At 48.8% G+C, this 23,073-nt stretch overlaps 1 protein-coding gene across 3 annotated transcripts in view; it reads right to left on the reverse strand.

Moving 5' to 3' along the window:
• arvcfb (ARVCF delta catenin family member b) overlaps positions 1–22,840 on the reverse strand; it is a 90,056-nt gene extending 67,216 nt beyond the window's left edge. For all 3 annotated transcript variants that reach the window (XM_079743116.1, XM_079743117.1, XM_079743115.1), the window contains exon 1: positions 22,638–22,840. In XM_079743116.1, the coding sequence (XP_079599242.1) occupies positions 22,638–22,658 (21 nt within the window). In that variant the 5' untranslated portion in view covers positions 22,659–22,840. The remainder of the gene's footprint in view (positions 1–22,637) is intronic.
• Positions 22,841–23,073: the final 233 nt, after the last annotated feature.

Here is a 23,073-nt window from a genome sequence, read left to right on the forward strand (position 1 = left end):
ATTATACATTTTTAGATGTCTCGCTTGGCAGTTCTTTAAAGGCTTTAGTATAAACGAGCTTTGGTCGTAGACTAGCGCAGGCAGCCTTTGAAATCCTGACCTCAATGTGCCAAATATGCATAGTTTGCACTACTGGTTGCAAGAAATCTCAAGCAATGGTGGCTCCCCGAACGTGAAATCTAAGGCTTGATAAGGGCTGTGTGTGAACCAATGGGTAATCACAGACCCTACGTCCATATGTTCACCGCTCTTTAGTACAGACACACACACACAAACACACACGCACACACACAACACACACACACACATACACACACACACTGTCTTTTCTGCTCCAGGGGTTTCACTCAGCAGGCAGGGCCAGCCAGTCATTACATGCCACTTAAACAATTAATCCCCCGGCGCCGCCCGCTTCCCGGGCTGCCCTGATGAGGCCGTCACGTTTCCCATCAGCCCTCTCTGGCCTTTGATTTGACTGCCACCCCGGAGTCATATGACTAAGACAGAGCGGCCGGGTGGGACAGTTAGAAGGAAGGGGGTCTGTGCGTGAGAAGGAGATCATCGGCCACCGGATACGACCATGTTAATGCCGCGGCTTGAGGATGAGGCACAGGGCGTGTTTGCGGCTGTGTTTCTTCCATATGCAGAAGAGCAATGGGGAAGGGTTTGGGCAATGTGTGAGGTGGGCCAATTTAGGCAGAGACACACACACACACACACACACACACACACACACACACACGGATGGTTGTGCTCACAGCAGGTGGTCCGGCAAGTGCAGAGGGCAGACAGTAAGAGCCTATCTCCGTTCCATCCAGGGCACCAGTCCTAGCTGACAGAATGCAGGAATGACCCAGAGATGATGTGTGTGTGTGTGTGTGTGCGTGCGTGCGTGCGTGTGTGTGTGTATGTTGGTGTGTGTGTGTCTGTGTGTTTTTGTGTATGTGTGTTTGTGTGGTGGTTTAGTCCAGTGGGGCTTTTTCTAGCTATATTCTTTCTTGATAACCGTTGATACTTTGGAAAGGCTCAAACCAGTGAAGGAAATTGAAACACTCTCCCAGCCCCCCTCCCCCCCACCACACACACACACACACACACACACACACACACACACACACACAAATACTTTAGGGGGGAGATCCAAATCCCTGACGATGCAGCTGGGCATGATGGGGCTTTAATCTTCTCTTCTCCGTCGACTGATCCCTCGCCAAATCTGGGCCCCTCTCCATTTCACGCTTGAGCTCCTGGTTTCACAGGCTGGGTCCTCCCAACCCCTGTTGACTGCTTTCCTCTTTTTCCTCCCAAAATCCCCACCGGCATCATCACCTCCATCCCTTCCTCTGCCACCTCCATCACCACCACCACCACCATCACCACCTCTAGCCCAACCTCCACTACCCCAATAACTACCACCACCACCACCTCCACTAAGTCATCACTACCTCCACTCCCTTTATCACAATCACCAGTACCACCTCTATCCCAACCCCCACAACCTCCATAGCTATCACCACCACCACCACCTTCGTCAATACCTCTGCTACCCCAATCCCTACCACCACCCTTAGCTCTATCACAACCTCCATTACCTCCATCACTACCACCACTACCACCACCTCCGTCAATACCTCCACTACCTCCATCCATACAACAACCACTACCTCATCACCAACTCCACCACCTGCATAAATACATCACCACCACCTCCATCACTACCACCATTAATACCTCTACCATCCCCATCCCGACCAACACCGCCTCATTCACTACCCACCATCATCACTATCACCCCCACCTCCATCACTACAAACAACCCCTCCTTCACCACTACCACCACCACCTCCATCCCTACCACCACCTCCATCCCAACCAGGGCCGCCTCATTAACTACACAGCACCTCCTTCACCACAACAACCACCACCTCCATCCCTACCACCACCTCCATCCCAACCAGGGCCGCCTCATTCACTACACAGCACCTCCTTCACCACAACAACCACCACCTCCATCCCTACCTCCTCCTTCACCAGCACCAGCACCAGCACCACCCACTCTACGGCCTCTTTCTTCCTTTTGTCCGCCCTGGTCCAGAGGCAGGGAAATGGGGCTTGGTTTGGCGCTGTTAGGACCGGGGCCCCTGGAGAAAAGGGGGAGACCACCTCTGGGTGCCACTCACTAAACAAACACACCACTAAGTCCTCCGGGAGTGGTTGGAGCTGGAGCGGGCCCCCCCGAGACAGGACCTAGGCCACCCCCATTCTCCCCGTGACACACCAGCGACAGATGGGGAGGAGGAAGCCCAGCTTAAGCCCTCCGCAGCGTTCCATAGCTCCCTAATCTCACGAGGGAGGACAGGGCGCTCGATTTTCAGGGCAGGACTTCAAACTTGGCTCAACCCTGTTCTGAAACTTTTTCTCGAGTAATATTTCACATATGTCGACAATTATATAGCAAACACACACAAACGCAATAAAAAAGAAATATATGCAAAAGGTAACTCACACAGGCATATGCACACACACACACACATACAGACACACACAAACACAAACGTGCACACGCAACATAAGCGTTCATCACCGTTTGCCCAGAACCAGATTGGGAATGAATATGTAGGAACACTCGGCAAAAGGAAAATGTTCCATAAACGTTCCGGCAGGGGATAAATCACTTCTGCATATTTGGTGTAAAAAAAAACATAAAGTTTAAGAATTCAAGATGGATGAGGGGGGGGGGGGGGGGGTCGATTGAGACAGTGAGAGAAGAATATGGGAGAAAAAGCAGTGGAAAGAGGAGCAAGACAAGACAAAGTAGTGAGCAGATCCACTTCGCAGTGGTTCAGAGGGAAAAATCAGGACAGGGGGTCAATGCCCGCTGGTTGGTTGAACAGTGGGCGAGGTCTGTCGGGAGAGAGACATGGAGAGAGACAAGCGGAAAGAAAGAGGGAGGGAGAGAAGGGAGGAATTCGTCACTGGAATGGAATATTAGTGGTACTGGGCCTGAAGCCCAGGGTGAAGGAGGTGATTAGTCGAAGGGCAGTTGTGATGATGAAACAACCCCCCCATCCCTCCATCAATCCATCCCTCCCTCCCTCCCTCCATCCATCCCTCCCTCTCCTCCACATCTTCTGGACCCCCCTGGGAGCATGTCTCTTTGTGTTGTTGTTGTTTCGACGAAGCGGAGGAGGAAGATCACATCACCAGAAGCTCGGTTCATGGGAGGTCAAGGGAGAGGTCTGGGTGTCAGAAGGAAGAGAGGACATGTGTTCCTCTTCCTGCCAAGCTTCTCACTCCCTGCCTCATCCTCCCACTCCGTATCTTCTGCTTTTTCTCTCTCTCCCCACTCTCTCTCTCACTCCCTTCAACTCCTCTCTCTCTCTCTCTCTCTCTCTCTCTCTCTCTCTAAGATAGACCTAGCTGGCTGTGCTGGGTATCACGTTTCAGAAGAATCTTTAGACAAGTGTTTTGGAGTAGGGAGATAAGGGGGGGGAGACAGTAAGAGGAGAATGTGTGTGTGTGTGTGTGTGTGTGTGTGTGTGTGTGTGTGTGTGTGTGTGTGTGTGTGTGTGTGTGTGTGGAAGGAGGGTTGTCAATGCATGCATTTAACAGAGGTATGCTAACAGGCGTGTAGCTAGGCCTACCTCTGCTGTGCTTACTGAGCCACATGCATGTCACTGTGGGCTGCTGAAGGGGAGGGGGATGGCAGGGAGACAGGGAGGCATGGGGTGCCGTCAAAAACAAGGGCGGGAATGTTTTGGTTCTTGTAGGCCACACCCACAGAAACCACAACAAACAAGCCCACAGCCTGAAGCTCATCTATCATTCAGCATGTCATTACAACACAAGCTCACGTGTGTGTGTGTGTGTGTGTGTGTGTGTGTGTGTGTGTTTGTGTGTTTTTGCGCATGCAAGTGCTTCTGTATGCGTGTGTTTGTGCATGTGTGCTTGAGTGTGTGTGTGCTTGTGTGCATGAGTGTGCGAATGCATCACTATTATTCTTCAAATAACTTTTAAAATGAAAAAACAACTCTATTGACTTTTGATTTAACTTAACCGGCCTCAAATGTTCAGCACCGACTAAGTCGTTGACTGATAGCCAGACACACCAGACAAGCCATGTAGCGCCAGAGAGGCCTGCGCTTGACTCCTGACGGCCCAGCATCATCCCCTGCACCGGAGGCGCTGGCTCGCTGGATGATGCAGAGGGCCTTTCCAACATTCCAGGGCAAAATGATTCCCTCTGTCCTTGAGTTCCACAAGTCCTCCCTGAGCCAGGACTAGGCCCCCGAGAGCTCCATCACAGTGGGGTTCACAGACAGGACATGCTTACAAAACATACTGACACACAGGGAGAGAGAGAGAGAGAGAGAGAGAGAGAGAGAGAGAGAGAGAGAGAGAGAGGGAGAGAGAGGTACACACACAGACAGACAGAAGAGAGGGATTGAGAGAGAATGAAAGAGAGCGAGATGAGGGGTAACAGAGAGAGGGAGGAAAGAGGAATTGAGTGAAAGAGAGATAGCGAGAGCGAGTGGGAGAGAGAGAGAGAGAGAGGTACACACACAGACAGACAGACAAACAGAAGAGAGGGATTGAGAGAGACTGAAAGAGAGAGGGATGAGGGGGTAACAGAGAGAGGGAGGAAAGAGGAATTGAGTGAAAGAGAGATAGCGAGAGAGAGTGGGAGAGAGAGCGAGCAGGGGTTAAGAGAGAGAGGGAGGAAAGAGGAATTGAGAGAGACAGAGAAAGCGCGAGGGAGAGAGAGAGAGGGTCTATCTTCTCTCACGCCCCCGTTATCCAAGGACACAGACCCCAATGCAATCAAAAGAACGTTGCTCTTTTGGTGCATTTGTTTAGCTTCGCCGTAAACACTCAACCAAGTAGAGAGAGGGGGGGGGAGAGGGAGAGAGGCAGAGGAAGAGAGGGGTCGGGTCACAGTCAACAGACCCTAACATATCTATCGGACCGCCTTGCTGCATTGGTGTCTCCTCTGAAAGAGGTGAATGAAGTGAGACGGAGATTCCTCTGGATGTGTATGGGGCCAGGCAGCCAGGCCTCCTAATGTGTGTGTGTGTGTATGTGTGCTACAGCAAAGAGATATAAAGGGAACGAGTGAGCAAGGGGGAGGGGCAGAAAGAGCGAGTCTCTCCCTTTAGGATCACTTTCAAAGCCGCCAGTGGATCATGAATATTTAAGCCACAAGGCTATCTCAAATCTACTTTTGGTACCCTGCTCTTTTATTTATTTTTTTCGCATGGCAAATTACGAGTAGGATTACATGTCGAACAAGAAAAGCCATCGCGGGCGTATACAAAAATAAACATCTGCTTTGAAGCCGCTGTGCGCACACCACGAGAAATGCTTTACTCGCAACAATTAGGACGGATGAATAACATATTACATGTACAAATATATATATATATATATATATATATATATATATAAATCAGGGGATGCTGCATTGCCAGTGATCGAGGTCGAGCCTCGGCAAGCATATATTATGCATGCAGAGCGAAGCGGCGAGGCTGCGCCCAGACAGAGGGGCTGGCAGGCGTGCAGGTCCTGGCTTCATGAAGAAAGGCTTTTTTACACCCTTTGAAAACCCCAGTGTCTAATAGAGTCCTCCTTCAGCCCTGCCGTTCCCATAGGTACTCCCTTGGTCTTTGTCGTTTTTTCTTCATCCCCCTCTCTCTCTCTCTCTCTCTCTCTCTCTCGATATTTCACCACGACAACGTTGGTACTTGTACTGCCTATTTTTCGTCCCTGCCGGAGAATGTTTTATTCAGAAGGGTGGTTTTTCGCTCTGCAGGTGGGCTTGAAGGTAGGGTGGGTTGCGGGAAGAGAGGATGGTTGGGGGTAGTAAGGGTAGACGGATGGGGTAAGCTGGCTGGTGGTGGCGGGCTGGTGTTGTTGGTGCAGGTTTAAGTGGATTATCTCTGCCCCACGAAAGGCTAATTCCCCGATCTTCAGGAACAGCCTCATGTTCAAAGGGCTGCGCGGTGGACTGTGGCACAGACATCCCAAAATATATTAGGAAAATGCAGATCGACATTCTCATCCTCGCCCCACCGCTCTGTTCCCTCGGTTTGATCCATTTATTGAGCTTCTTTTCTGTTTCTTTTTTGTGCTGTGCAACAGGAAATGCTGACTGTTAAGAAAAATCTTAAACGGTCTCAGTCAACAGGATTTCTGAACCCAAATCCCTTGCTTGGCTGCAGGGAAGTGACGACAGCTGACATACACAGCGGAGTGTCCCATTAGCGGCCAGTGCCCGGGCCTGTGGTTTAGCCGTTATCATCATTATCTGGGTTAGCCAGGGAAGGACCTTCCACTCAGGAAGGAGCTCTCACTCTCCCCTATGCCGCTGAGTTATTCTGAGCCAATGATGGGCAGGGCACTCTGCTTCTAATCTTTATTAATTCCAGACTACAGCAGCAATGTTGTCCGTATGTCAATGTTGTGCAACAGCGATGCTTCTGTGTTATAAAATCTATTATACTGGGGATACACAATATTATGCAGCCCCCGAAAAAAATAGTTGCTTAACTCTTACTTTCAATTAAACACTCAATATTACAAGAATAATTGCAAGAATGTGAATGCCAAAGAAAACTGGCCATACCATGGCCATATCCCTGAAATAACCAAGTAGCTAAAGTTGAAGTTGGAAGTACAGGGTGCAACATCAGGAGAAATGGGGGGAAATCTTCTTAACAGCATTTCAAGACTTCAGTGCAGTGGGATCCACATCATATTTCCACGGGCCTATGAGAGCATGGAAGATTATGGACCCTGACGTGGACCGGAGCGTAACCCGAAGCGCCAGTGTTTCTCTGGCTAGCGCTGGCGTTTCATCATCTGCAGATTAGCCAGAAGCAGCAAGAGAGAGAGAGACAGTCAAGAGACAACCAGGCCTTTCTGTTATTCCTTCACCCTCATCAGCCAGAGGATGTCAGCCATGAGCCGGCGGGCCATCTAATTACCCACGATTCTCAAAAGGGATTAGGCCTCCGACTGGGCCGCTCCCAATTCACTATCTCAACGTTTGCCCCCATAACCCAATCCCCGGCGTGATTACTCAGGCGGTAAAGTGGGGGGTGAGGTGACCTTTGCTGTTGTGGTGGAACTGACAGCGGAGGTCACCTTCCCCCGGGCGGCAGTCAGAGGAGCTAAGCGTGTCGCTTTCATTGCAGGGTGCTTCAGGTTCACGCATTGAAACGTAAAAAAAAATGACAAAAATATGGAAATAAAACCGATTTGAGGCCATATATATAGTGTAGCAATAAATACTGTTGATACTCAAGAGTCTATGTATACACCACAGATTCTAAACGGCTCTCACACACGGGCATGGCAGCTGTTGATTTTCTCAACAATGGCTGGTCTTGTAACCATTGTCTTAACATTGGGATCCTGTGTGTGCGTGTGTGTGCGTGTGTGTGTGTGTGTGTGTGTGTGTGTGTGTGTGTGTGTGTGTGTGTGTGTGTGTGTGCGTGTGTGTAAGCGTGTCTGTGTGTGAGAGTGCAAGTCAAGCTGTAAAGAATTCCGGTTCCAGGAGTGTGGACAATGTGTGTGTGTACAGTAGGCAAAGTGTATGCAGACAGGAAGGAAGCAGGGCTGCTCTCCTGCCTCTGAGACGTCTGCCCGCAGAGGAATGTGCCGTAGCCCCACCCTGCATGGCTGACATCACACGGGAGCCAAAGGCGAGGCTGGTACCCTGCCTCAGCAGACAGGCTGGTGGGCTCCACACACATAAAGACTCTGTAGGAGTAATGTATGTCAGTTCCACTGTGAAGCGACTACTCCTTCTGTTAGGGCTGTCCTTACTGCCACTACTACTGCTGTAACTACTTCTTCTTCTACTGCTATTGCTGTTACTACTTCTTCTTCTACTACTATTGCTGTAACTACTTCTTCTTCTACTACTATTGCTGTAACTACTTCTTCTTCTACTACTATTGCTGTAACTACTTCTTCTTCTACTACTATTGCTGTAACTACTTCTTCTACTACTACTGCTGTAACTACTTCTTCTACTACTACTGCTGTAACTACTTTTTCTTCTACTACTATTGCTGTAACTACTTCTTCTTCTACTACTATTGCTGTAACTACTTATTCTTCTACTACTATTGCTGTAACTACTTCTTCTACTACTACTGCTGTAACTACTTCTTCTACTACAATTGCTGTAACTACTTCTTCTACTACTACTGCTGTAACTACTTTTTCTTCTACTACTACTGTAACTACTTCTTCTTCTTCTACTACTACTGTAACTACTATTACTACTACTACTACTGCTGCTGCTGCTGCAGCGACTATCACTTAAAAATATGGCATATTTAAAGTGAAGAAGGCCAGATGCAAGGTGTCACGAACCAGGATCGACCTTGACAAAACAAACTGATATTAAGAGATAAAGTAGAGCTACTGTGTCTGCATGTGTCAGAGTCGTCAGTACCAAAGCAGGGAACTGTTTCAGGTCGCTTCACCAGTATAACCTTGGTCCAGCTGGAGAAAATGGAATGTCTGCTGTGGTACAGAGAGAGAGGGAGCCAGGGAGGGACAGGGAGAGACGGACGGATTGAGGCCCATAGTCCGGCCCACACAGATAGATTGGGGTGTAAGGGAGGGGGTTTTTGTGTCTGGAAGGTCTTAAAATAGATTTTGGGGTGTGTGGGAAAATACTGCAGGCACAAGGACTATGGTGGGGAAATCTAGCCTCCGAATCTCCCCTTTTTTCCTTCCTTGTTCGCTCTCTCTTTCTTTCTCAATGTACTTCTCCTCGCCTCTATCCCATTCCTCCTCACCTCCTCTGTGCAGCGTAAAGTAGATCCCAAAAATAACTCAATATAACCCACTGCAGAGAGCAGCGTACACTATTTTTAAACACACATGCATGCACGCACACATGAACACATTCATAAGAAGAACAAAAATGTATTCTTAGCTGAAGGCATTTAATATTGAGCATTGAATATGTCATGAGAATATAATATAGAACTATATTTGAGTATATTTTTGAATATTTTACTATAATAGACATTCAGACCCGGGCTCTCTGGATAGAAGGTCCTAATATAGTGAAAAGATACAGTCCCAAATTTTAAATAATAGGGAGCTCAGAGTGACAAATGCAGTTATAACGTACCGAGCCCACCACCTCCCTGGGAACATTACTCCCTAGGTTTCTTATATTAACACTGCAAAGGCAGAAACAAATGAGAAATGCAAACCTTTCCCTAAAGCACCCCAGTCAGCTTTTCAGGGTTTAGCACAGAGGTTACAAAAGCACGACGCAGGCAGCGACCGAGAGGAGGCCATGTGGAGGCAGCAGGAGGGAGAGGGACGGAGGAGGTGGAGGCAGCGGCCGAGAGGAGGCCGTGTGGAGGCAGCAGGAGGGAGAGGGACAGAGGAGGTGGAGGCAGCGGCCGAGAGGAGGCCGTGTGGAGGCAGAAGGAGGGAGAGGCGCGGAGGAGGTGGAGGCAGCGACCGAGAGGAGGCCGTGTGGAGGCAGCAGGAGGGAGAGGCGCGGAGGAGGTGGAGGCAGCGGCCGAGAGGAGGCCGTGTGGAGGCAGCAGGAGGGAGAGGGACGGAGGAGGTGGAGGCAGCGGCCGAGAGGAGGCCGTGTGGAGGCAGCAGGAGGGAGGGGGCGGAGGAGGTGGAGGTAGGCGAGGGAGGAGGAAGGGGGGGAAGCATGGAGCAAAGAAACATCCTGTGCTATTGTGGCCCTCGCATTCTCCTCTTTCCTTTACGCCTGTGAGGGAATGTCATTCACCACACACGCACACAAGCGCACATACACATGCCCACGCACACACGTACACACACACTCATGCACACACAAGTTCAAACCCATTAAACTCCATAGCGGGTGTACAAAATGTCCCTATATAGTATTCCACTATCATATTACATACAATATGTGTTTTTCTGCTGCATAAACAAAACGCAATCTGTGGATAATTACAAACACACACACACACACACACACACACACACACACACACACACACACACACACACACACACACACACACACACACACACAACACACAAGTTTGAACCCATTAAACTCTATAGCTGGTGTACAAAATGTCCCTACACAGTACTCGACTAATATATTACATACAATACGAGTTTGTTTGCTTTATAAACAAAAAAGCAATCCATGGATAATTAAATATAGCCAATAGCGATAATTTAACGTTTGAAATGTCACTGCTTTTTCCAAAAATGCAGTGATGGCCAGGGGCATGTCAGCCAGGGTGACTGGTTCCTGAACAGGACATCCAACAGAGCCATTCAGCTACAGGGAGTTACATGGCCTCCCAGGACTGTTGTTGTTAGCGACAAGCCGTGTGCAAATCAGCTGAACCACATTCACCTGGGCTCTGAGAAGCAACACCAGTTTATAGCACATGCAGACACACGTAGACACATGCACACAAATGTACACACACGCACAGGCACACACACACGCACACACAATCTGTTTTGGGATGGAATTCGTAGAAAGAAAGTTGGGGAAACAATGTATGTCATAAATAAGTTGTTTTTTTCGGACTGTCAAACTGCTCTGAATTCCCGCTGAAACGGCCTAAATATTGTGTCAAATTTTGTAAACAAATTATAACTTCCTTCCCCAGCTGGGCCTCAACCAAACGGCTCAACGAGGAGTCAAACACTCTATTGTTATTTTCAAGGCCGAAGGCTATTAGTCCAGCCCCCCCCCAGGAACAAACAATGCAATATTTCAAAATGATAGCGAAAAAAGTAAAGCCATATTCTTGGAGCCCAGGAGCAACGCAGAGAACAAAGACAAGCTGAGGAGAAGATGCACAATCTAAAGACCTGAGCTCAAATTGAGGAATGTATGAAATGGGAAACGGTCTGTTTCAGATTAGGATTTCAAGATGAAGAGAAAATAAATCTATCAGTCCACAGGGAAAAGAAGGCGCTTTACTGGTCTTCTCTGTAGCTCACCCCCAACCAAACCTCCCCCCTAAAACATTCAAAGAAAACAAAGTCTGGAAAATATGTCTGCCGGAGTCAATAAATCCCACAGACAGCAACATGCCATGACAAAGATGACAGTGCACAAAATAAATGGAGGTCATCCCTTCGACGTCCATCTCTGACTATAAGCCAACCCAAGCGATCCCTGCCACTTCTGTGGAAGATGTACGCCTTAACCTTTTCAATGGTGATTAGCACCCAAACCTCACTAACAATAAACCTGTCAAACTAATGTTGTGAAGTCCAAAGCTGCAAAAAACTGCAGCAGGATTTCACCATTGTCCTAAATATGGCTCCATTCCTTGTTATTTCAACATATTATTTAATGAAGTCCCTTCCACACATCAACAGAGTATTGGAAGGGTTCCAGTCGAAGGCTGCAACACATCACTGGCAGAGGATCGGAGAAGGGCTGAGTTACCAAATAAACAAGGCCCATCAATTATCCAGGCGAGAGTCAGACAGCTCTGACTTATCAGGAGCCATTTAGCGAGCGACTTAAAGACCTCTCAACACATGAGGAGCGCTGCCAAATGGCATCCTTGCCCGGGTGAGGCTTCACTCTAATGCGCGCACACACACACACACACACACACACACAGGTGAGATCCTCCCTCAGTCAGAGGGCATCTCAACAGAGCCCCCAGCACCACCTGCTCACTACTCTTGCATCCCTCGCATGCCTACGGTCGTACGGGCAGAAATACGACATCCGGGACAGAATTACAACATTCAATGTGTTGGAATTTGTCCAAATATAGCATCTGCCAAGATAGCAAAGCGCTAACATGCTGCTGGACATCAGAGAACACTTGTGTGGAATTCTAGGCGGCATATGGTGACGAGGTGCTTCGGATCTCCAATATGGCCGCCCGGCTTACGGCGTCTTGCTACCTCGACAAACAGTCTCAGCACCCGCTCCCGCAAGCGGAACAAGACCTCTACAGACTCACACAAACACAACTCATCTGGCACTTGCTTTTTCGCTGTCTTTTTAATATTCCTTTCACCAGCGTTCCCAGTAGTCCGGTCGTGGCTGACGGACGCTGGATTGTGTTGAGGGGAAGAAGGGCTGGGAGGGATTTCTGGGGGAGCTGGGGGGTGCAGGAGGTTTTTTGTGCACAGTAACTGGTCTGACAGAGTCTGACCAAGAGGAATGAATGGAACTGTTCACAGTTCCGTTTTATATCTGCCTCGCCTGCCAAAACCAAATGAGTCAGTCATCAGACCTATTCAGAGACAACAAAATAGAGCATTCCTGAATCGCCCCGCCATGAATGAGCGAGACTGATCGCGTATTATGTAGATTGCAACAGCTTTTTGCTTTTTTATTTTTTTTGAAGAGAAAAGCTTGTGCTGACCTCAGCTTTCAGCGGAAAAAAAAGCGTAACCTGCGTGGCGTCTAAGCATCGTCGGAGAGGATAAGCGCGATGATCTGGCATTTATGCACGCTAACCGTAGTAGTCAACAAAAGATGGTAGCGAAACTGCCGGGTGAGCCCTTCAAGTGGGGACATTTCTTGAGAAACGTTCAAAACGGAAAACATCCACACATCTGACAGAGATTAGGGTTTTACCAGGCTCCGAGAAATTAGTCTGCGTGAGTGTTTTGACTTCATGGCTGTTGTACTGTGCAACACCTGCCAGCGCGCCCAGCAAATCAATACACACAACAACACACAAACACACACACAAACACGCACACGGACACACACACGTGCATATATACACACACATACACTCACACAAACAACCACACATACACACACTTACTCACTCACATACACACACACACACACAGACTTACACACACACACACACACACACACACACACACACACACACACACACACAAACACACACACACAAACCGCGGAAAAGAAACCGAAACTGACACGAAGGATCAAACCCGCGTTAGAAGCATGTTTGATCTTGCAGGCCTGGAGAGAGAGGCATGAAAGGGATTCCATTCCTTCGTGACATAAAGTCCCCATGAGCCCCGCCGCCAAATGGCGCCCAGACCATGGAGCTCTGTTGCATCACCATCATCATCAGCGAGGCTGCCTTGGTTCGTTTTAACCGCGGAACAACGCGATGAGGGAAACAAGCCTCGCAGCGGACATGACGGAGTCTCGAGCAGCCCGTTAATGAGACAGCTCTTCTGGAGAACGCGCGGTACATGAAGGGGACAGTCGGGGAGGGTGAGACTCATGTGTGGCTAATCGCACATCAGTTGGTACAACCTCGTCAAAAGGCCCTTTTGGGAAAAAGAGACTGTTGGGAATTAGAAGATATAAAGTAATACTTCAAACCACCATGTTAGGTAGTCCTGTGGGTACCGATGTACAGTCGACGCAAAGAATTGTGTACATGGAGCGCACTCAACAACACGGTGGTAACGGCAAACTCTGCAAAGCACAGCAGTGCTTCAGCTGTTGAACCTCATGGAACCACAGTACACGAATGATTTATACACAAAGGCATCTGCGCAATAGAATTCTAAATGTGTGTTTGAACTGGGCAAACATATAAACACACACTTACACTGACGCACACACTTACACACGCACCTGCATTTGCCCATATGGTGCGACAGACACCTGGGGAAACCAACTCTGTAAATCATCATGTTGTGCTCAGTGATCAGACAGACACTGCATTTTACTGCTGAATGTTTTCCTCCCCCACTTCCTCCACACACCGGCTCCTCCGAAATACAAAACAACAGAGATGGGAGTGCAGGGAGCAGCACACAAATCACCTACGGTTCACTCTGAAAACAAATCTCAGGAGGACCCAGGTGCTGCAATTTGGCTGCGGATCAGCAGTCCCAGGTCTCGGACCACTCCAGGGGTTAGGGAGACCTCTGAACGGCCAGGCTCCTCTCACAAGACACGGGGAGGGGATTGGGGAGGCGAGACTACACGGTCCAGAGCCAAGGTTAATTAGGTTTGCCAGAGAGTACTGCAAAGAGAGAGAGAAACGAGGGAGAGAAAAGAGGAAGAGAGAAAAAGGGCAGAGAGAGAGTGAGAGAGAGTCAGAGAGAGACAGAGACAGACAGACAGACAGACAGACAGACAGACAGACAGACAGACAGACAGACAGACAGACAGAGAAAGAGAGAGAGAAACAGAGAGACAGAGAGACAGAGACAGAGGCAAAGAGAGAGATAGAAAGGGGAAGAGAGAGAGATAGATAGAGTGAGGGAGGAAGACAGAGAGAGAGAGAAAGAGATATAGAGAGATGGAGAGTGAGAGAGACAGAGAGAGATCCTCGTTGGCTATGGAGTGCAATAGAGTGTAAGCAGCAGGAACTCACAGCTGCTCTCTTGTTGGACAGATACTGGAGAGTCACAGCCATCTTGCCAGTACTGCAGCCTGCAAGCCTCTGATTGTAACGCCATTGGCCTGTCATTTCAAACAGGAGCTTGTGAGACACCGCTCTACTCATCGTTGATTTTCGTTTTTTCCACATCGCAACATGGAGGGAGACAAGAAAGTCTTTCACTTGTTGAAGGGGGGAACCCTTGGATGACATTAAGAAGCCAGACTGTATAAAGAAACCACAATTAAAGACTGGGCCTTCATGAAATAGAACTAATGATGATGAAGCAGACTTTGGTCTTTGGCTCAAAGGCAGTAATAATACATTATTAGACAGATGTGATTAAACAATACAAGCTTTGTTGAAACATCAAGATGCTAGGGGATTGGACTTGGAGGTGAACCCCATGGCTTTTGCCTCAGGGATAAACTGCTGGTTACACCACGGACGGGAGGGGCTGCGATGGACACGTTTTCCGGGCTCCGGGGCCAGACAGGGTCCAATCGGTATTCCTGAGTCTGTAGACATGTTGCGTTGAACTGTGGAGGAGTGACACGATGGTGGGGGTTCGCCGAGGGTCCAGGGCGACGGAAAAGGGTTACGCCGTCGGAAAAGACTATGGATCCATTGGTCCTTTCTGAACACGAGACTCTGGAATGTAGCTGCCCTGCGACACCAAACACTGCCCAAGGTCCCTCGTGGCGGGAAAACGAAACCAACCGACCCCCCCCCACCCCCAACTCACAGCCACAGTCGGAGCTGGTGTGCGATGGGACACAGAGGGAAAATAGGCTTATTGGATTAAGCTTTCCGTAACTGTAGCAGAAATATGTTGGAAAAGAATTAAGTAATTTGAAGAGGTCTGCGCGGACAAGCCTTGTTTTCGTAACTTGGGGGACTTTTCAGGGTTCAGAGCGCTTTGCTCCGCACATTCTTAGTCAGTGGTTCAAAAACAAAAGGGGCCGTCGTAGCTTCTTGAACCCAGGACCAAGAAAACGTATCGGTTACCATGACAACAATGAGCACATATAGGGAAATAAATAAATGCATATCAAAATCAATCGGATGCCAAAGTACATCCAAGGGAAAATATAGGTTGTGATTCCCAGCACTTTGTATGTCATTCTGGAAAGATTATAAATAAGAGTACAATTTTTCAAACTGTATTTTCTTTCTACAAGGTCTAGAGGCATTGGCCCCAACATGCATAAAGTCGTATTTAAATGGTTATTTACGTCAATGGCACTCTGGCTCATGGAAAAAAGGTTACAAATGTTTTTCTTGGTTGGATGAGTAGTTGGCCCAACAAGATACTCTCCTCCAAGGCTCGAACCCCATTTCAGCTTCAATTCATATCCCCTGGATTCCAGCTAGGTTGTTCTATAACCAGTTCCTGCCAATGCTCCTTCCCACTGCATGGGGAATGTATGAGCGCATTCTGAAGTGACACCGCCAACGTTAACTCTTCCATCCGGGGCGTTAAACACTTCACCTTGCAGTGTCGGTTGAGAGGGACCTGTCCCTCCATATCCTCAGACCTTATTAACCACGACTCCACGCTCTGCTTCCCAAGCCCGCACACTCCAAGCAAACTGAGTATACGTGAGGGGAGCCCTGGCACCCCACGGCAGGGCTACACATGCGGTCGAGGTTCGTTAGACAGCTCAATGGAGCCTTCTGGAATGTGTGAGCGTGTTCATCGTGTCATTGTTCCCCGAGTGGATCCGTTGGGAACGGGCCACGCTCATATCGGGAGAAGATGAAATGCGTTAATAATGCGTTGCCGTAGCATGTAATGCCGTATGACAGTCCTTTCAGTCCTGTCAAGTCCTCCATTGTGGACCACATTTGGAACTCTGCACGCCGAATGCACACAGCAAACAGCTAGCATGCAGACATTACCGTGCCGCTGTTGGCGGTTCTGGCCTGGTTTGGCTGAACTCTTGCGACTGGTTATCAACATGTTTGTTTGTGGGTGGAGGAGCGGCTGTGGCTGCTGGATGGAAGGCTGGGTGTAGCAGCGGCCACTCCTGCCACACAGTCAGCTTACAGCGGTTTGGACTCTCCCTGTATCGCTTTGCTTCTTCTTTTCTCTCCTTTTGTGCATGTATTTCTTCCCTCTACGGACCCCAGCCGCCAGCAGTAATAGTCACCATTGTGAGGCTGTTGGTGTCCGAGGGGAGGGGGGGGGGAAGAGATGCTCCGTATTGGGACAGCTTGCATGTTTTTGAAAGGCACACTACTCATGGTCATACGCACACGCTCTTCACTGTGATTGATCAGTCAGAAGCGTTTACGCGATTGCCGCAATGATTTGGATGGAACTCATGAACTCGCGAAAAACACACAAAGAAAGGCGGGAGGCATGTCATGAGCTCCTCGCTCTGCCACATGTCAGCATAATCTCAATTGCCGGCGTGGTTCATAGAGTGCCGCTAAAGAGCTGTCAGAGCAAACCATTAAGCCTAGAAGACAGCGGGAGACAGATGGTGCGCTGATGGAGGATCGATGCCCTCGCAAACCTTCCCCCCCTGTGTTTCAGCGGTCTCTCCAGCAGCAGGAAATAGGCTAATCCCTCCAAAGAAAGTTCCAGACACACGACACCCACGACATCCTTAGCTCTGTTTTCTGATGCTGCCTGCTACGAAGACCATTAGTGTTGGTGATGTTTTGAGTTGTACAATGAGGATGGTACTATAGTGGGGGGTTTTGAGGGGTTAAGTGCAAAAGTATTTGTTCCCGTGTTTCTGGTTGAGAAAGCCTTATGAGGACTTTGACCTTCCCCCTCAGGGGCCCCTCTAAGAGGTCCCCAGCTGCAGAGCGCATCGGGTTGGGGGGCTACATACTCTTTATATGACGGGGAAAGAAAACCCAGTTCATTTCAGCGGGGCCCCCAGAACCGAGTTGCCAGGCCCGCTAGCCTAAGCGGTGGCAGTGCAAACAGAAATTGGGGGAAACTCGAGAGGGATAAGCTCACTCGGATTTTTACCATATGGGCCTAATCTTCCAGTGAGGACAAACTTTGTTTATTAATCAGCCACAGATTCTCCAAGGTGTCCCAGTCCCTTTGTTCTCTTTGTTTTTTCACCAAAGTTTTCCACTAAAACAATGGAGCACAAAATTTCACAACATCCGTTGCCATCAAATCTAGCCAAAATACATTGCCTCATCAACGTCCATGCTAAGGGCACAGACATGTTAGAAAAATGAGCGTGGGCTCATGAAACGATGAGCCCCCTGCCACATTCTGCTGTTCCTTGAATCACTAATTATGAGCTTAAGGGTCAGTATGTTACTTTACCCTTTTGTGTCGCCATGGCGCTGCCCAAAAACTGTCACATATGCAACTTACTCTCTGCAGCCCTGCAGGCAAGCACATTATGGAAGTGACATCTGCATAAACCCAACATCACGACACAGACACAAAATCCCTCCATGAAAATAGAAAACACAAGGACTCACTAAGCACCGCTGACACAAAAACACATATAACCTTTAAGATTTTCTTCACCCAATGTAGACTGATTTTAAAAACGAGGGCTGGAAGGAAAGCTGTGGGCTAAATCCAGCACCTAACAGCTGGGAAACCAACACCCTAGCCATCACACTATCCAGAAACCCAGACATGATATAGGTTGTAGTGCTGTATGTTTATCTCACCCATTAGGTTTCACTCAAGGCCGTGCATTTCATGAGGTCATTGGTGTGGACAGGGGGGTTTAGCAGTGTTATTATCAATCCAAATGATTGCTAGGGACTATTCATTCCTCCCCTTATATATTGGGAGGGACACATCCCTACCACTCCTATCTAAACATACACCCATGACTTCATTGTTGAATAAAAGCTACATTTACAGTATGTTGAAATGTACTCTGTATAGAAACTACTACCAATACCAACTCATTATAGTTTTTCCATTTCTGCATTTCTCTGGTCAACTTTGTTCGTCTCCTTAGCCTCCTCTGAGACAAGTAGCTAGGTTATCGGACCCTTTTCCAAAGTTCAGTCCATCCCCCTGTTGTTGCAGGAGGATGGACTGAGAAGACAGTGTTCGTTGTCCAGGGTCAAGGAGTCTGAGAATCCCATGCCCGAAGAAACACAGTGACCGCTCTTTAAAACCCACAGAACAACACTGAGGAAATAATCAGGGTGGATAATTGTTTTGAATTGAATTTCCGTAGCCATCGGTCTCTGGGTTTTTTGTTTGCGTATGAGAGTAAAATTTCGACATCAGCTCAAAAAACAATTTAATTTGGTAATTGGACATGGAAAACAGAAAGGAATGGAATTACCTAATTATGCATGTTCTCATTAACAACTCATTAGAGGTTGTTGGCATCCCTATTAATAATAGAGACTGCAGAAAAACACAAATGCAGGGCGTACTGCACAGAAAGGTAGCATCACGCAACAGCTTAAACTAGGTAAAATGCTGGCATGTATCTCCTGTTCTTCCCAGGGTTCCTTGCAGAACACACAGATTGGATGCCAAACTTCTCCAGATGGCAAACCATGTAATGTTGTAATCTTTTTGCAGGGTAATGGATGTTTGGTCGGAGAAATGGACCAGAGAATATGGCTGGACTGTGAACTACAGATTTTCTGGCTTGTGATGGCTAGGCTCTCAGATGGCGTAATGCTTGGCATTGGAGAGATGAGAAGTCTGTGTGTGTGTGTGTGTGTGTGTGTGTGTGTGGGGGGGGGGGGGGGGGGGGGGGGGGGGGGGGGGGGGGGGGGGGGGGGGTGAGGGTGGCAGAACTCTTGGCACTCATCAGAATAACCGACACCTAGTCTGTCTAGGAAAGGGAGCTGTACTGTACACAAGGCATGGAAACATCAACGTGGGAAACCAATAGATAGTGATGGCTCTAACAGAGCGAGTGCACGAGATATCCGCACAGCGGATTGTGCGTTCGAAAGGTGTTGATATGACATGTCAGATTGTTAATTAACAATAGGACTCACAGAAGGAAATGTCAAGTTCAGAGAAATACATACATGAGGACAAAGAGGTCTAAGACATCTTAAAGACAAACAAGACATTGTTTGTATGTAATCAAACAGGGTCTGTACCCCTTATCATACGTGTAATGCTGATAATCAAGTGGTATTTCAACAAATAAAAAGGTTCAAAACCTATACTATCTTGGTCCCTGGGCTTGACACTACATTTTGCAGCATCCCGGGAAAGAATATGGAGGTCATTGTTTAGGAAGTATGCTGATTAGAGGTTCCGGCCCTGGTTCGGGAGGTATGATGAAGGAGGGGGGCTTGGGTCCTTGTAGCGTACGAAGGGGTGGGCAGCTGTTCACATGCAGCTGAAGGTCAGGCAGCTCCAAACTAAAAACAGGACCCAGAGCCAAGTAGGTGTCTGCGTGAGTGTTGGATCGGCGTGCTATGGGTTGGGCAGAAGATACATGTCGTACATGGCCGTGTTAGGGGTCATGCGATCGGAGCGGCCGTGAGTATGGAATGGCAAACATGGGAAGCATGAGCGGTATGCGGAGGGCTATACATGTTCGGTGCCATTTTTAGACGCCCTATCTGGAACCAACACACACACACACATTAGTAGGGCACCTATCACTACCCCAGGCATTCACTACCATATAACGATACTGTTGTTGGGTTGAGCACAGCACCCATCAATGAACACTTTCACTCTGAACCGGGGCCTCTCTATATATATATAATGCTATTGACACTTTGCACTTTTTTCCGGTCACTGGCATTTCAGGCATTGTCTGCGATTCGCCCTTGACAGTTACACAGTGCATCTCATGCTCCAAATGTCTTGAAATATTGATTGGTGGGATGTACATGATGATGCGCATCATCTCCACCACCAACCACAACAAAGCGACGACTGAATGAAAGTCTCAAGGCAAACAATCGAGTGCAACGCAAAGCTATAAATACTGTACATAAACACACGGATCACCTTACCATCTTTCACAGCTTACAACCGGAGCAGCCAGCTGTGACGAAGGATGGGTTTCAGTCAGTGCGGCTAAATCACACATGCAGTCGGAGCAGTGGAGGCCCTTTTAGACCGGCTGCATCATTGATGAATAGTTTTGTTATGCACTCAGGCCCTCCTCATCGCAAACCGAGGGCTAAAAGTCTGCGATCCCGGAGAGCGTTGGACTAAAGACCAAAGCCAGCTTATATTTAGTGCAGATGTGGTCTGGCTCGTGCAGGCGCAGTAATTAAGGGCTATGCAGTAATCTCCACTGGGCTAAAAGTGTTTTGACCGTAAGCTGTGTTGCAGCAGAGGAGTTCTCTCTAAATCTTCAGGCAGGGCAGCAGGAGTTTATGTATAGACTGTAGTGCAGTGTGTAATGGGGGTTTATTGCGGGTAGGGTCATGGAGCCCCAGCAGCCTTTCAACCTCGGGTTCCTCAAAGCCTTTATAGACCAAGCAAGGAGCAACACCTGAGCACAATAAAAAGATAACCGACCAAGGGACCATGGTGATGGATCCATTAAAGGAGCTTTGTGGGGGTCAGCTTGTACACACTCTGACCCCAATCCCCCCCCCCCCCTACAGCCTCTGGAGGAGCAGGTGGGTCCTGGCTGGTGGAATGCACTGCTGGGGTTCAAACGGTCACGTGAGTGACCAGCCCACCCTCGAGTATGCCAACCATCTCTCTCTTACACATGTGTGTGGTTATGGATCGGGGGGGGGCGGGGGGCTAGACTCCATTTTGGTGGTGGTTAGGGTTAGGTTAGGGTTAGGGGTTAGGGTTAGTGTTTAATGGTGGGTCAGGGTTAGGGTCAGCCCTTAATGGTGGATATCAGATCAGGCCAGAGGTCTTTAAAGATCGCCTCGTATAACCAAAAAGGACAAAGATCTGGAGAGGGAATGTGGCGAGATATATCAAGCAAGAGATGGGAAAACAAAAAACTACAGGGGGGGGGGGGGGAGTTCTGGCAAAGGCAGCGGAGACTGTTATTGGGTGACGTCCAGTTGGGAGGCAGCCATTGACACATTATCAGAGCAACGTGGAGCGCACTTGCACACAGCCACCCCACCCCCACCCCTGCCACCCACGGAGGGTGCTGCAGCAGAGAGCTTGACCCCCGTTACCATCGGCAGTTGGCAGTTTCGGGCTTTTAAAAGAAGACATGGACATGCTTCCCGGTAATTTAAACACAGAGCCGTGGTCTTGCACCCACGTACAAGTGCACGAGCATGCACACACACACATAGTCGCACACACACATAGTCACACACACACAGCCACACAAAAACAAAACACACATAGACAAAGATAAACAGGCAACTAAAAGTGCATTCCTGTGGTATCTGCGCCAGTGAGAAACAAAAGAGTTTACAGCTCTTTCCCGACCGGCGGGCCGTAAATCCTGCGCTGGGGTCCCCCCGGGGGCCCTGCACCAGCGTTCATCAGGGGCCTGTCTCTCAACACTACGTCTCCGCGGCTGGGATCATCGGTCCGTAGAGAGCCTGACCCCCCGCAGATCCAGCCGGTATCAAATGCAAGTGAGAGGATGCTGAGCTCCTCAATGTACCCAGACTGCCATTATTCATATCACTGGCTCAGAGAGAGATGAGACCACAACACCTACCCACCCACGAAGACCGGCTCCATGGCAATGCATATCTCACGACTGCTATTTACTGTCATGTACATGCATGATGGATGTGGTACATGAAGGCTACTGTAACTGGGGTTCTCGCTGGCCTACAAACACACAGACAATGCACACATGTACACACAGAAAAAAAAGACACACACTCACCCACTCTAGCAAATGCAGCCTGGTACTCTAAACATCACAGGTTATTATGGGTAACATGAACCCGACGTGCGGGTCGGGTAAACCCAATTTAGATGTGTTTCAAGCTTACAGTCACTTTTAAACATTGAGCAACAACTGTACTCCAATTGACTTGAGTTAAAAAGACACAGCCATTAGGAAAACATATGCACAGTGTATATGAATGAAGACATGTAAGCATCCAGACAACAACAACAACAACAACTTCATATCAAGTCAGCTTGATAGAGAGGAGAGAAACAAATAGATAGGATAGAGGGAGTTAGAGAAACAGAGAGAGAGATGGATAGAGAGAGCTAGAGAACCAGAGAGAGAGACGGATGGAGAGAGCTAGAGGAACCGAGAGAGAGAGATGGATGAAGAGAGCTGGAGAAACAGAGGGAGAGATGGATAGAGAGAGCTACAGAAATGGCGAGAGAGATGGATGAAGGGAGAGAGAGAGGATGTGTGGATCCAGCTGAGCTCCACAAATCACAGCGGGACGAACCTGTTTTACTTCGGCAGGCATGGTCCAAAAAAACCACGTCCTGTGTTCAGAGAAAACACCTCCTGGGGGGGGGAACACGGGGATCAGCTACGTCCTTCTGTCCTCGGCGAGAGAGAAAAGCCCCCAAAAAACAAAAACAACTTCTCCTTTTCCCCGGCGCTCCGCTTTCACTCCCCCTTAGACTCGACGCGCGTGTTCTCTCTACCACGAAATCCCCTCCGTGTGAAAGCCCCGGCAGAGCCCTCAGACAGCCCCCTCCCCTCTCTCTCTCTCACTCACTCACTCACTCTCTCTCTCTTCCCCACTCTCTCTCTCGCTCTCTCCACCACACACACGCAGAGCAGTGCGCACGCTCAGACACTCTCACTCGTGTTGTCTAAATCCGCTCTCGGCGAGGGATTGGAGGTGGGGGGACCCTGCTCTCTCGCTGAGATGG

The sequence above is a fragment of the Pollachius pollachius genome (assembly GCF_949987615.1).
Source record: "Pollachius pollachius genome assembly, chromosome: 1".
NCBI lineage: Eukaryota > Metazoa > Chordata > Actinopteri > Gadiformes > Gadidae > Pollachius > Pollachius pollachius.